Source organism: Phyllobates terribilis, unplaced genomic scaffold (genome assembly GCF_046119375.1).
Source record: "Phyllobates terribilis strain yellow unplaced genomic scaffold, ASM4611937v1 Scaffold_13__5_contigs__length_258822181, whole genome shotgun sequence".
NCBI lineage: Eukaryota > Metazoa > Chordata > Amphibia > Anura > Dendrobatidae > Phyllobates > Phyllobates terribilis.
In genome coordinates, this window is record NW_027362773.1 from 4353940 (window position 1) to 4369264 (window position 15325).

Below are 15325 nucleotides of genomic sequence, written 5' to 3' on the forward strand. Positions count from 1 at the left end.
TGTCTGAACACGCTCCTGGCCTGTTCCTCCCGCCTTCTAGGGGCTGCATACCTAGACCCGCTCCTGTATGTTGCTACTGTGTCAGTTCTTGTCTGTATACTCTTCTAGCCTGTTTCCTGTGTTTCTCTATGTCCGTACCTTTCCTTTTTCTGCAGAGTCTGAACTCGTACCTAACTCCTGCTCGTTGTCTCTGTGCTCCCGTTTGTGAGTTTGTGGTCCACTCGCTACTTCACTGCAAGTACCCTGTGGGTATCTGGTTCTGCCTTTCCCTTCCTGTCTGTTCCGTGTGAACAGAGTCCTGTCCCCCCTGCTCACCGCTCCGGCGGTTCTAGCCTGCTCTGCCTTGCTTACCGCTCCGGCGGTTCTAGCCTGCTCTGCCTTGCTCACAGCTCCGGCGGTTCTAGCCTGCTCTGCCTTGCTCACCGCTCCGGCGGTTCTAGCCTGCTCTGCCTTGCTCACCGCTCCGGCGGTTCTAGCCTGCTCTGCCTTGCTCACCGCTCCGGCGGTTCTAGCCTGCTCTGCCTTGCTCACTGCTCCGGCAGTCTTGCTCCGCTCTGACCCTTTGCTCACCTCTCCGGCGGTTCTAGCCTGCTCTGCCTTTGCTCACCGCTCCGGCGGTTCTAGCCTGCTCTGCCTTCGCTCACCGCTCCGGCGGTTCTAGCCTGCTCTGCCTTTGCTCACCGCTCCGGCGGTTCTAGCCTGCTCTGCCTTTGCTCACCGCTCCGGCGGTTCTAGCCTGCTCTGCCTTTGCTCACCGCTCCGGCGGTTCTAGCCTGCTCTGCCTTTGCTCACCGCTCCGGCGGTTCTAGCCTGCTCTGCCTTTGCTCACTGCTCCGGCGGTTCTAGCCTGCTCTGCCTTTGCTCACCGCTCCGGCGGTTCTAGCCTGCTCTGCCTTTGCTCGCCGCTCCGGCGGTTCTAGCCTGCTCTGCCTTTGCTCGCCGCTCCTGCGGTTCTAGCCTGCTCTGCCTCTGCTCGCCGCTCCGGCGGTTCTAGCCTGCTCTGCCTTTGCTCGCCGCTCCGGCGGTTCTAGCCTGCTCTGCCTTTGCTCGCCGCTCCGGCGGTTCTAGCCTGCTATGCCTTTGCTCGCCGCTCCGGCGGTTCTAGCCTGCTATGCCTTTGCTCACCGCTCCGGCGGTTCTAGCCTGCTATGCCTTTGCTCACCGCTCCAGGCGGCCTCGTCCTGCTCTACTCTTGCTCACCGCTCTAGGCGGTCTCGTCTTGCCCTGCTCTCGCTCATCACTCGGGACGTCCTTACTCTGCTGTGTTTGTCCGCAACATCTGTGGTTCTGTTCCTGAGTCCCAGTGTGTACTGGGTCCTATCCCGCCTGTGTTCCTACCTGCTAGTGCCTCCCTGTCTGCACTCTAGCCGTGCTTGCCTGTACCCCCCTGCCTGCATACCCGCCTGCCTGCATACCAGTAGTGCCTGCCTATACCCACCAGTCTGTGTGCCAGCCTAACCTGTCTGTTCCTGTATTCCCCTGTGTGGGTCAACAGCCGTGTCCGGGGTCTGTCCTGGAGTAGCACCTGGTCCTTCTGCTCGGTTCCTCCTTGGTGCACTGGCGTCGTATGCCGTCGTGCGACCCTGGTCGGATCAGGTGAATACCTAGTTACGCCCCTCCAGGCATTCACTCTCCGGCACGGTCCAGTGGAATCACATGCACACGCCGCTTAGCCCGGGCGTGTGCATTACAATGTGCTGTTGTCGTTCACAGAAATCTATTTGCATTCATATGGGTAATGGAAGGGGTTCCCGACCCATTGAAGTATAGGTACGTCATGGCTGATCGTGCATGGCACAGAAGCTGTGACCGCGTGATTGCTGCCGGGAGCTCAACATGCATGATAACTGAGACCTGGCATACCCAGCCAGGAGCGGTGCCCACACCGCAATTGGCTTTTTAGTCCTCTAAATGTGGCAATCGATATTGATCACAACCTTTAGGAGGCTGGGAGAGGGAGGGTGCTCCCTCTCCCATCCGATCAGTGCCCCTGCAACATCATGACAAGGGCCCAATTGTTGCCATGGTGACATGAGATCATCATGATGACATCCGGGTCACCAAGGTACAGAAAAGCCTGTTAGACCATGCTCCGAGCCTGGTCTAAGAGGCATCTGTCAGTGCAGCACTGACAGGCATAAAGCATTGCAATGCTGGTGCATTGCAGTGCAATTATACCAGTGATCAAAGTGATAAAAGTTAAAGTCCCATAGAGGGACTAAGTAAAAAAATTTAAAAAAATTGGGGCAACCCAACCTATAAAACTATAACTCTAGTTAGCCCCTTCAGTGAACACCTTAAAAAAAAAAAAAAAAAAAGAGGCAAAAAACTGATTTTTCATCATACCGCCGAACAAAAAGTGGGATAAACCGCTATCAAAAAGATGAATGTGAATAAAAATCTCTGAAAACGCCATCTTGTCCCGCAAAAAAAGCCACCATACAGCTCCATCAGTGGACTCATAAAAATACTATAGACTCAGAATGTAACGATGCAGAAATATTTTTTTCCTATAAAAGTTTGTGTAAAAGCGCCAAAACATGAAAAATGATATAAATGTGGTATCGCTGTAATCGTACTGACATGAAGAATAAAGCCGTCTTATAACTTTTACCACACAGTGAACGGCATAAAAAAAAATGTGTTGAATTGCTGTTTTTTGTTCTTTCTCCCTTCCAAAAATCGGAGTAGAAAACGATCAAAAAATGTCATGTGTCCGAAAATAGTACCAATAAAAACGTCAACTCATCCCACAAGAAAACAAGCCCACACGTGTCTATCGGCAGAAATGTAGAAAAATATAGCTCTCAAATATGGTGATGCAAAAGCTAGTTTTTGCAAAAAAAAAGCATCTTTTAGTGTGTGATGGCAGCCAAACATAAAGATATAAATCTGGTATCACTGTACTCTCACAGACCTGGAGAATAGTCTAACCACTTATACCGCACAAGAAACGATTTAAAAAATAAATAAAACCAATTCTTCACCTTCTGTTGATTTGTTAATTCTGCCTCCCAAAAATCGCAGTAAGGCTTGGCGCACATTTATGCCGCGCTGAGCGCTTACACCAGGGCTTCTGTGTAAATCTCTGAAATATGTGATTCAGACGGAATGCTGGCGGAAAATTCCCTGTAATAAAGCAGATGGAGACACTGTGGATGCCGTCTGACCTGTGATCTGGTGGTCTTCGTCTTTTTAAGCGTGCATGAAAGCACAGTCGGTCACAATGTTGCGCACTTCTGAAAAGAAAACCACTGAACAGAGATCAGAGTCCAAAGTAACTCTGCTGCCTCACTCTAGTGAATGAATCCTTCAGGGGTTTCATCTGAATCTAGTCATTCAGAGTTTTAGATGGAAACCCTGATGCAAGTACTTAACGTATAGCACAGGATCAACGTGATCCAAAATGTTATCTAAAATGTTCCCAACAAAAGCTTCAAATCTATCCACAAAGAGAGCAAGGCTCCTGTCAGGTCTTATGGAGGGGTTCTGCTGTTCTGGCACCTCAGGGGCTCTGCCAATGTGACATGGCACCTCAAACCATTCTATCAAAATGTGCAGTACAATATGGTTCTCCTTTTTTTCTGAGCTTTGCACTGTACCTCAAAAGTAGTTTTTGACCACATATGGGGTATTGTCATACTGGGGTATATGTCATATTGTCATAGGAGAAATTGTGTAACTTACTTTATCGTTGACGTTCTCTTATTATCCCTTTTGAAAATTGAAAAATTGAGACCAAAGTAACATTTTAGTGGAAAATTTTCCATTGACTCGGTTCAATGTTATACAATTCTGAGAATCTGTTACACAAACCCCTGCATGCATTAGATCTGCTTCACCTTCCTTTTAGCAATGCAGGTCTTCCTTGCTGTGTTATGGCAAGGATTTATCAGTTCTGTCTATCTCCTGGAACTCTCCGTCCTGAATTTTCTCAGCTGTTCTGTGTTGGCCCGGTATATATCCACTAGGGAATTGCTGATGATAGTTTACAACTTACTGGTTTGGTGTTGAAGGAGTAGTCTGAATTAGGAGCAGTCTGTTGGTGTTGTTCCAGGAGATACATGTGTGGATTAGGTATTGTTTTATTCTAATCCTCTACCCATTTAGTTTGTCCCTCCTATTGTTCCCTTAATTTCCAATCGGTTGTTTCGGGAGTGTATTTGTATGATTGTAGTTTTCTTTTATCCTTGCCTATTTCCCCTGTCTGTCAGGTTTGAGTTATGCTATACACTCCTGTCCCATTACTCACTGGGTGGGAGAGGAAACAGATTAGCGTGCATATAGGAGCATAGCAAGGTGCAAGACCCCAGCATCTCCACCATTAAGAGTAATCTGGGGAACAGGGATAGCATAGGGTCCTCCTAGCTTGAGGGACAGGAAAGGAGAGCCCATTGCCCTGGGAAATCCCCTACAGTATTGTGAAAGCAACATGGTGTCTGCTTTCTATTTCAGACAATTTTGCGCTGCAAAAGTAAAATGGTGCTCTTTCCCTTCTGAGCCCTGCTGTGCGCCCAATTAGTAGTTTTCCACTACATACAGGGTATCGGCATACTAAGGAAAAATCAAAGAGTACAGTATATTTTCTATGGTTACCCTTGTGAAAAGGAAATATTTTCAGCAAAAAAAAACATGTTTGTGGGAAAAATTATAATGTTCTTTTTTTCCTTCCACATTGCTTTTATTCCTGTGAAGTACCTAAATTGTTAATTATCTTTTTGAATGTCGGTCTGAGCAATTTGAGGGGTGCAGTTTTTAGAATGGCATCCGTTTTGTGTATTTTCTGTCATATAGGCCTCTCAAAGTCTCTTCAAACGTGATGTGGTCCCTAAAAAAATGATTTTGAAAATTTTATTGGAAAAATTGATCCAAGGGGTATCGTTTCTACTTGCGCAGAGTGAAATGTCAAGCCTGACAAACCTTGCAATGCTCCTCTGGGAAATAAAGTATGCAAATTGTCTATTCAGAGATTAAGAGGACTAGAACTCTAGTGCTACCTATTGGACGTAACGATCCTAAAACTCATTATTGATCATTTAACAAGCCTTGCCAAATCAGAATCTCAATTTGCAGACACTGTGTTTGGGGTACTGCCCCTCATCAGTGCCAAGTGTGAGATCTGGTTTGGCTGGGTCAGAGACTCCTGGCCGGGACCCAAGGGAAATGAGATATTGCTGATAAACTTTTAATCCTTCTAACTTCCTAACTCAAAAAATGTTTCCAACTCCTAACCAGGCAGTAAGAACTATCACTGGCAATTCCCAAATGCCAGTGGCGAGCATGTATAGCAGAGGGGTATGGCCAACATAGAACAGCTGAGACAATCCAGGATGGAGAGCTCCAGGAGATTAACCCTTGTGCTGCCTGCAAGGAAAATAACTGGCACTATTTAATAAGATGTTGAAGCAGTTGTAATAAGTGCAGGAATTCATCAAACCAAACGACACAATCTTTTGGCCCCTCTCTGTCGCGGTATCCCCATGACAACAGAACGTTCCCGCTATGCCAGCTTCATTCTAGTGCTTACAAGCTAAAATGAAAAGCGCTTGGAAGCAATGTGCATGTTCAGCCACCCAGCGTTGGTCCGTCTGCTAGGCAACATGTTGTAAACAGAAGTATTAACTCAAGAATGGAGGAAATTTTGTTAAAACGTGTCAGTGAAAAACATTGACAAGACACGTGCATGAAAGACTAACATGTGAATGAGCCAGAAGTCAAAAATGTTAGGAAGCCCTGCATGCGTGAATGCATTGTTTACATGATAGGCAAATTACTCTTTATGGAAGTAAACCATGCATAACATTCCTCAATTTACACTTGGCACTTCCATGTCCAATACTAATGTTTTTTACTTAGGTTTTAAATAAGATACCGTATTTTTTGGACCATAAGATGCACTTTTCCTCCCAAGTTTGGGAGAAAATGGGGGTGTGTCTTATGGCCAGAACTTAGCTTACCAGGGATTTGCTGTTGTGGTGGAGCGGGATCGCAGGAAGCAGAGTCCCTCCCTTAGGAACCCAGCGGCAGAAGCAGGGAGATGCTTCATGGCCGATGTCGATGGTCAGGCAGAGTGGAGTGCATTGTGTTTCCGGCGGCCGCAGCCATCTTCCTGAAGCCGTGATCTACAGGGAAATGGCCGTCCCCGCTGGAACATGTGCAGACTGGGATCTCAGCAGCCATTTCCCTGAGGCTCACGGCTTCAGGAAGATGGCCACAAAGATCCCAGTCTGCACATGCATTGGCTTGGGCAGCCATTACCCTGTAGATCACGGCTTCAGGAAGATGGCCGCAACCTCCAGAAAAGCAATGCACTCCACTCTGCCTGACCGCCGACACCGGTACAGCAGCTTCTGCCACTTCCAGGTTCCTGAGGAAGGGAGGGACCCTGCTTCCTGCGATCCCGCTCCACCGCAACCTTCTGCTGCTGGAGCACCCCCTTCTTGTAGCATTGCTGTACTTTTGCCTCCACCGTCTTCCTGAGGGACCATGCCTCCTGTGACCCCCGCTCCGCCTCTCCCCCAGGTAAGATACTTATTCGGACTATAAGATGGACCCTTATCTTATGAAAAAAAATTTTTTTTCCTATTTTCCACTGGTGCGTCTTATGGTAAGGTGCGTTTTATAGTTAAAAAAATACAATAACTTTTATAGTTTAATATGTTTTCATGTTTAATTATTTACAATTTATTTCTCACTCGTCCTGTACTGTAATTTGTAAACTGTGCAGTGAAAATTTTTAAATGTGTTTAATATTCTACATATGTTTACTGATGTAAATAGTTTATGTAAGCCTCTGTGATTAAAGAGGAACTTTAATCAAATTTTTCCAAATTGAACTGGACACATGATAGAACAGTGGCTCTCGAGAGCTGAATAAAACATGTATTTATTTTGTTAATTTCGCCTCTTTGTTGCGGAGATATTAGCAATCAAAGTATTTGGCACCTAATGAGTTAACTTTTGAGTCCATGTGGGTCTTATCAGGTGGTTTTCATTGGGGGCGTGTACTTCTTCCTCCTGCACAGGGGTGTTAGGACCATGGTCACAGAGGTCAGGATAGCAACCGGGACTGTGCAGGTGGGGGCCCACCGATGCCAGCAGAAGCTTCATCTTGATGCGCGTCCTCGCACATCCAGTTGAAATGTATTGCAGAGCACAGACCCATCCTGTCCATGCACGGCAATACATGCTGCCGGCCAATCAGAGGCCAGCAGCTGACGTCGGCGTGCACTTCACGTGTCTGGGGGCGCATGGCAGTGACATCATGCTCCTGTCGCTTGCTCAGAAACAACTTAAATTTGTAACAAATTATAGTCCTCCAGTCCCAATTATAAAACGGATTATTAATAAATGCTTACCTATGCTTTATCAGGGATGGGAAATTAAGGAAAGTCCTTGTCAACCTGGTTAGATTCTTGGCCAAAAAAGGCCTTCTACATTAGGATACTTTCTCTCCCCTAGTTTATACTTGAATAAAACCACCTCTTTTTCAGACACTTGGCTACACACATACGGCTTCTACAAATGTGGCCATAATGTCTGCAATTGTTGCAGACATAAAGAAAATACAAGAAATTTCACATCCTCTGTTGCTAAAAAAAAAATGCAATTGCTAAAATTCTTTATAGTGTATCTTATATAAAAAATGTAACATACAATATGTGTGGTGTACGACTAATTCATTAAAAACCCATATTAGGCGCCACTTATCGGACACCGCTAATAAACTGATTACCAGGCAGGTACTCAGCAGCCCCAAAACAACAGATATCTTTGATTGCCTTGTTACAGGGATTGAGAGAGTTAAAAGACCTTTTAGAGGTGGAGATCACCTAAAAAATCTATTGAACCAGTAATCATGGTGGATTTATGAATTAAATACGAGGTCTCCTAAAGGAATGAATTTAAAACATGATTTAATTTATCACTATGAATGTATTATTATATTACTCATTACCTATGTATGTTTTTATATGATTTTCAATATAACTATATGGTTAGATTTTAAACTATCGGATTGGAGGATCTGAATTGTGCTTTTGCAGGACATGACAAGTAGTGTGCTCAAAAGTTTACATACCCCTGCAGAATTTTTCCTTTCTTAGTCTTGTTTATGTATGATAACAAAAAACTTTTTTTCCACTCATGCTTATTGGTTGGGTGAAGCCATTTATTGTCAAACTACTGTGTTTTCTCTTTTTAAATTTTGATGACCCCAAAAAACATCCAAATGACCCTGATCAAAAGTTCACATAACCTGGTGATTTTGGCCTGATAACATGCACAGAACTTGACACAAATGGGTTTGAATGTCTACTAAAGGTAACATCCTCACCTGTGACTTGTTTGCTTGTAATCAGTGTGTGTGCATAAAAGCTGAGTGAGTTTCTGGGATCTAGACAGACTCTTGCATCTTTCATCCAGCCACTGACGTTTCTGGATTGTGAGTCATGGGGAAAGCAAAAGAATTGTCAACGGATCTACAGGAAAAGGTAGTTGAACTGTATAACACAGGAAAGGGATACAAAAAAATATCCAAGGAATTGATTGTCAGTCAGCAGCGTTCAAACCTTGATTAACAAATGGAAAATCAGGGGCTCTGTAAAAACCAAACCACGGTCAGGTAGACTAACAAGAATTTCGGCCACAACTGCCAGAAAAAATTGAAAAAAAAACCCACAAATAACATCAGCTGAAGTTCAGGACTCTCTGAAAACTAGCTGTTGTGTGGCTGTAGGTGTGGCTGTTAGAAGTTGCACAATAAGGAGGCACTTGAAGAAAAATGGGCTGCATGGTCAAGTCGCCAGAAGAAAGCCATTAATGCACCAATGCCACAAAGTATCTTGCATACAATACGCCGAACAGCACAGAGACCAGCCTCAAAGCTTATCGTACAAGGTAATTTGGAGTGATGAGACCAAAATTGAACTTCTTGGCCACAACCATAAATGTTACATTTGGAGAGAGGTCAACAAGGCCTATGATGAAAGGAACATCATTCCTACAGTAAAGCACGGAGGTGGATCGCTGATGTTTTGGGGATGTGTGAGCTACAAAGGCACAGGAAACTTGGTAAAAGTTGAAGGAAAGATGACTGCATCACGTTATCAGCAAATACTGGAGGCAAATTTGCACTCATCAGCCCGGAAGCTGCGCATGGGACCTACTTGGATGTTCCAACATGACAATGATCAAAAACACAAGGCCAAGTCGACCTGTCATTGGCTACAGCAGAACAAAGTGAAGATTCCGGAGTGGCCATCTCAGTCTTCTGACCTCAATATCATTGAGCCACTCTGGGGAGATCTCATGCGCGCAGTTCATGCTAGACAGCCCAGGAATTTACAGGAACTGGAGGCTTTTAGCCAAGAAGAATGGGCAGCTTTACCATCTGAGAAATTAAAAAACCTCATCCACAACTACCAAAAAAGACTTCAAGCTGTCATTGATGTTAGAGGGGGCAGTACACTGTACTACAGTGCATTGTGAAAGTATTTGGCCCCCTTGAATTTTTCTACCTTTTGACACATTTCTGCCTTCAAACATTAAAGATATAAAATTCTAATTTTTTGGGAAGAATCAACAACAAGTGGGACACAATCGTGAAGTGGAACGAAATTTATTGGATATTTTAAACTTTTTTAACAAATTAAAAACTGAAAAGTGGGACGTGCAATATTTTATTCGGCCCCTTGAGTTAATACTTTGTAGCGCCACCTTTTGCTGCGATTACAGCTGCAAGTCGCTTGGGGTATGTCTCTATCAGTCTTGCCCATCGATATGCAGAAATTCTTGCCCATTCTTCCTTGCAAATCAGCTCGAGCTCATTGAGGTTGGATGAAGGGCGTTTGTAAACAGCAGTTTTCAGCTCTTTCCAGAGATTCTCGATTGGATTCAGGTTTGGACTTTGACTTAGCCAGTCTAACACCTGGATACGTTTATTTTTGAACCATTCCATTGTAGATTTTGCTTTATCTTTGAGATCATTGTCTTGTTGGAAGATAAATCTCCGTCCCAGTTTCAGGTCTTTTGCAGACTCCAACAGGTTTTCTTCCAGAATGGTCCTGTATTTGGCTCCGTCCATCTTCCCATAAATTTTAACCATCTTCCCTGTCCCTGCTAAAGAAAAGCAGGTCCAAACCATGATTCTGCCACCACGATGTTTGACAGTGGGGATGGTGTTTTGAGGGTGATGAGCTGTGTTGCTTTTACGCCAAACATATCGTTTTGCATTGTGGCCAAAAAGTTCTATTTTGTTTTCATCTGACCAGAGCACCTTATTCCACATGTTTGGTTTGGCTTGTGGCAAACTTCAAACAAGACTTTTTATGGATGTCTTTGAGAAATGGCTTTCTTCTTGCCACTCTTCCATAAAAGCCAGATTTGTGTACGACTGATTGTTGTCCTATGGACAGACTCTCCCACCTCAGCTGTAGATCTCTGCGCTTTATCCAGAGTGATCATGGGCCTTTTGGCTGCATCCTCTGATCAGTCTTCTCTTTGTTAGAGATGAAAGTTTAGAGGGACGGCCGGCCGTGTTTTGGTAGATTTGCAGTGGTCTGATACTCCTTCCATTTCAATATGATCGCTTGCACAGTGCTTCTTGAGATGTTTAAAACTTGGGAAATCTTTTTGTATCCAAATCCAGCTTTAAACTTCACCACAACGGTATCTCGGACCTGCCTGATGTGTTCCTTGGTCTTTCTGATGCTCTCTGCACTTGAAACAGAAACCTGAGACTATCACAGAGCAGGTGCATTTATACGGAGACTTGATTACACACAGGGTGATTCTATTTATCATTACCGGTCATTTAGGACATTGGATCATTCAGAGATCCTCACTGAACTTCTGGAGTGAGTTTGCTGCACTGAAAGTAAAGGGGACGAATAATATTGCACGCCCCACTTTTCAGTTTTAATTTGTTAAAGTTTAAAATATCCAATAAATTTCGTTCCACTTCACGATTGTGTCCCACTTGTTGATTCTTCCCAAAAAAATGTGAATTTTATGTCTTTATGTTTGAAGCCAGAAATGTGACAAAAGGTAGAAAAGTTCAAAGGGGCCAAATACTTTCACAATGCACTGTAAGAACTGGGTTATGTGAACTTTTGATCAGGGTCATTTGGATGTTTCTGGTTGTCATTAAGATTTAAAAAGAGAAAACACAGTAGTTTGACAATAAATGGCTTCACCCAACCAATAACCATGAGTGGAGAAAAAGTTTTTCTTATCATTCATAGTCTCGAAAAAAGGCCAAGAAGGGAAAAATTCTGCCTGGGTTTGTAAACTTTTGAGCATAACTGTATAACGCCAGATTTTGGCACATGTCAGTATGCAATGGTTATGGATTACAATCCAAAACGCTTTTGCCAGATATCCTACTAAACCCTTGGTGTGGTTATGACTTTGGACTGATTTTATATTTTCCTAATAAAGTTGATATTTTTACGGAAGACCAACACGCTAGAATTTCTTTCCTTGGACCTGATCAGTTTGAATTGGTATTTAAACAGTTGTCCTCATCCATGCTTGTGTAGAGGCTTGTAACTCTGTACCACAGAACCTCAAAGGCATGAGGGCTGCCCTTCAAGAAGAGTGGGATGCCATGCCTCAGCAGATAATAACTCTACTTGTGAACAGCATGAGACATTGTTGTCAAACTGTAATTGATGATCAAGAGCACATGACAAGTTATTGAGACATTGCCTTTTTTTCTTGGGGTATAATCACCACTGGTGTTGGCTTTTGTTTAAATAAATTGTTTGAGATGAAAAAATCACCATTGGATGCTTCTACTTAAATGCCCTACTTTCATGATAAAATATCACTGTAGCATGAACTTTTTACATTTTCCATAAATTTCACCCAAAAGCCAAATACCTCTAACTTTTTGTAAGGAGTATACCAGGATAGAGGACTTATATATTCAGGATGAGCCCTGTCCAAATCTTGCATCGGGTCCATCAGACTCTAGTTACGCCACTGTTCCTGAGATGTAATGACAGCCCAGCAGACAAGTGTAATGACATCTCATGCAGAGAAACCAGCTGTAAGCTATTGTGGGGGTGTGTTCTTTCTCCAGTGTGTTGCTGCCTGCTTATTATTGGGCTGCATCATACAGACTGAAGTACGCTCGCCCAGTGAAAACTTTCTGGTAATTTAAGTTCAAGTGGGGGAGGGAGGTCTTTTTCTGCTGTGTTGCTGCATACTTGTGATTAGTCAGCATTATACAGGAGGAAGAAGTACATGCTCCCAGTGAAAACTATCTGATAACAGGCACTTAACTTTTGTTAAGTCTAACTCATTAGGTGCCAAATACCTTGATTGCTTGTATCTCTGCAATGGGAGAGGCCAAATTAAAATAAACAAAAGAAACCAAAAAAAAATATTCCACTCTGCAGCCACTATTACATTGTGTGTTAAGTTCAGCATGAAACATATGATGAAAAGTTGTCTTTATAGTATTAGAGACTTAATGATATCTAACATTTTCCATTTTTTTAAGCATAATAGTGATATTTCTGCTTACACATATGAAAGAACTCTAATGATGGAACAACGCTCTCAGATGCTTAGACAAATGCGCTTGACAAAGACGGAGAGAGATCGTGAGGTGAGTTTACTTCTGTGCAGAAAACATAGATTCCAGACCAGCTTCCTGTGTAAAATTTGAATCCCAAATTAGACAGCTAAATTAATTGATGCCCCACAAATCCCCTATAATGATGAGTAGATATAGATGAATGGATTGAGATGGGTAGATGGAGTTATGTGTATGGATTGATGGACGTAACTAGATAAATAAAGAAAAGTAATATAGCAGTACCGTACGTATTCTTGCAAAAGCCTACAAAGGCCACTGGCCAAAGGCGCAATCTATAATTCCAAAAAATAAGAGGCAGCACTTCCAAGCCTTTATTTTTTGTACTAAATAGATAAATGTCTGGGTGGATAAATCGATTGGGATGTCTGGGTGGATAATTGGATGGGGAGGGCTAGATGGTACAAATAGAACTGGATAGATGAGATTAATGAATATTTGGAGGCAGCTACAAGGAAAAAAGTTGGAAAGAGATAAAGGCCCCATCATTACCTTTGAACTGTTTTTGGTCTAGCTCTGTGTGTTTTGTGCCTTTTTATTTATTTCATCCAATTCAATATTCAGTTCTATTTGCCCCCTTTTTTTAAGTCTATTTTATATGTAGTGGCGAAAGGAACACACTGGCGCTGCAACTAATAGTTGTAGAGAAGCTACTGGTAATTTGTGTGTGTGCCTACCTGTGAATTAAGAAAATATAAAAAAATTAAAAACTACCGCGCTAATAAAACCCCAATGAATGACTAAAAGGTGAGTGGGTGAATCTCTCTTTAGTCCTTAGAATCCGTTATGCTGCAGTGTGTATGCACATACAGTACAGACCAAAAGTTTGGACATACTTTCTCATTTAAAGATTTTTCTGTATTTTCATGACTATGAAAATTGTACATTCACACTGAAGACATCAAAGCTATGAATTAACACATGTTGAATTATATCCTTAACAAAAAAGTGTGAAACAACTGAAAATATGTCTTATATTCTAGGTTCTTCAAAGTAGCCACCTTTTGCTTTGATGACTGCTTTGCACACTCTTGGCATTCTGTTGATAAGCTTCAAGAGGTAGTCACCGGAAATGGTTTTCACTTCACAGGTGTGCCCTGTCAGGTTTAATAAGTGGGATGTCTTGCCTTATAAATGGGGTTGGGACCATCAGTTGTGTTGTGCAGAAGTCAGGTGGATACACAGCTGATAGTCCTACTGAATATACTGTTAGCTGCTTTTTTCTTGCCATAATACAAATTCTAAGTAAAGAAAACCAAGTGGCCATCATTACTTTAAGAAATGAAGGTCAGTCAGTCCAAAAAATTGGGAAAACTGTGAAAGTGTCCCCAAGTGCAGTTGCAAAAAGCATCAAGCGCTACAAAGAAACTGACTCACATGAGGACCGCCCCAGGAAAGGAAGACCAAGAGTCACCTCTGCTTCTGAGGATAAGTTTCTCCGAGTCACCAGCCTCAGAAATCGCAGGTTAACAGCAGCTCAGATTAGAGACCAGGTCAATGCCACACAGAGTTCTAGCAGCAGACACATCTCTACAACAACTGTTAAGAGGAGACTTTGTGCAGCAGGCCTTCATGGTAAAATAGCTGCTAGGAAACCACCGCTAAGGACAGGCAACAAGCAGAAGAGACTTGTTTGGGCTAAAGAACACAAGGAATGGACATTAGACCAGTGGAAATCTATGCTTTGTTCTGATGAGTCCAAATTTGAGATCTTTGGTTCCAACCACCGTGTCTTTGTGCGACGCAAGAAAGGTGAACGGATGGACTCTACATGCCTGGTTCCCACCGTGAAGCATGGGGGAGGAGGTGTGATGGTGTGGGGGTGCTTTGCTGGTGACACTGTTGGGGATTTATTCAAAATTGAAGGCATACTGAACCTGCATGGCTACCACAGCATCTGGCAGCGGCATGCTATTCCATCCGGTTTGCGTTTAGTTGGACCATCATTTATTTTTTAACAGGACAATGACCCCAAACACATCTCCAGACTGTGTAAGGGCTATTTGACCAAGAAGGAGAGTGATGGGGTGCTACGCTATGACCTGGCCTCCACAGTCACCAGACCTGAACCAAATCGAGATGGTTTGAGGTGAGCTGGACCGCAGAGTGAAGGCAAAAGGGCCAACAAGTGCTAAGCATCTCTGGGAACTCCTTCAAGATTGTTGGAAGACCATTTCCAGTGACTACCTCTTGAAGCTCATCAAGAGAATGCCAAGAGTGTGAAAAGCAGTCATCAAAACAAAAGGTGGCTACTTTGAAGAACCTAGAATATAAGACATATTTTCAGCTGTTTCACACTTTTTTTAAGTATATAATTCCACATGTGTTAATTCATAGTTTTGATGCCTTCAGTGTGAATGTACAATTTTCATAGTCAAGAAAATACAGAAAAATCTTTAAATGAGAAGGTGTGTCCAAACTTTTGGTCTGTACTGTAGATTAGAAGTCATATCCAGCTGGTGAATCAATAAGGTGCCATATACATAATGCCAGCGCTGATGGTAAATAATCCTCTTACTATAAAGTGATTCGGCTTCAAGTGTGGCCCTGCATTGATGACAGGGTCCCAGGGGAGCAGAGGGCAACTGCAGTGTAAGGCAATGATTCTTGCCGGAGTTGGCAGTATACGCTATGCTGGTGTTGGTCCTGGATGAGTCGGCGGTAAGCAGCAGGAGCGTCTTCCCATAGCTGTCCCTCTTTGTAGCTTGCAAGTGGGTTCAA

General features: G+C 43.4%; 1 protein-coding gene across 1 annotated transcript in view; it reads left to right on the forward strand.

Moving 5' to 3' along the window:
- The window catches only part of SLC12A4 (solute carrier family 12 member 4), a 394075-nt gene that overhangs the window by 354815 nt on the left and 23935 nt on the right, over positions 1–15325 (forward strand). Inside the window, exon 21 of the mRNA XM_073657959.1 lies at positions 12509–12616. Coding sequence (XP_073514060.1) covers positions 12509–12616 — 108 coding nt within the window. The remainder of the gene's footprint in view (positions 1–12508; positions 12617–15325) is intronic.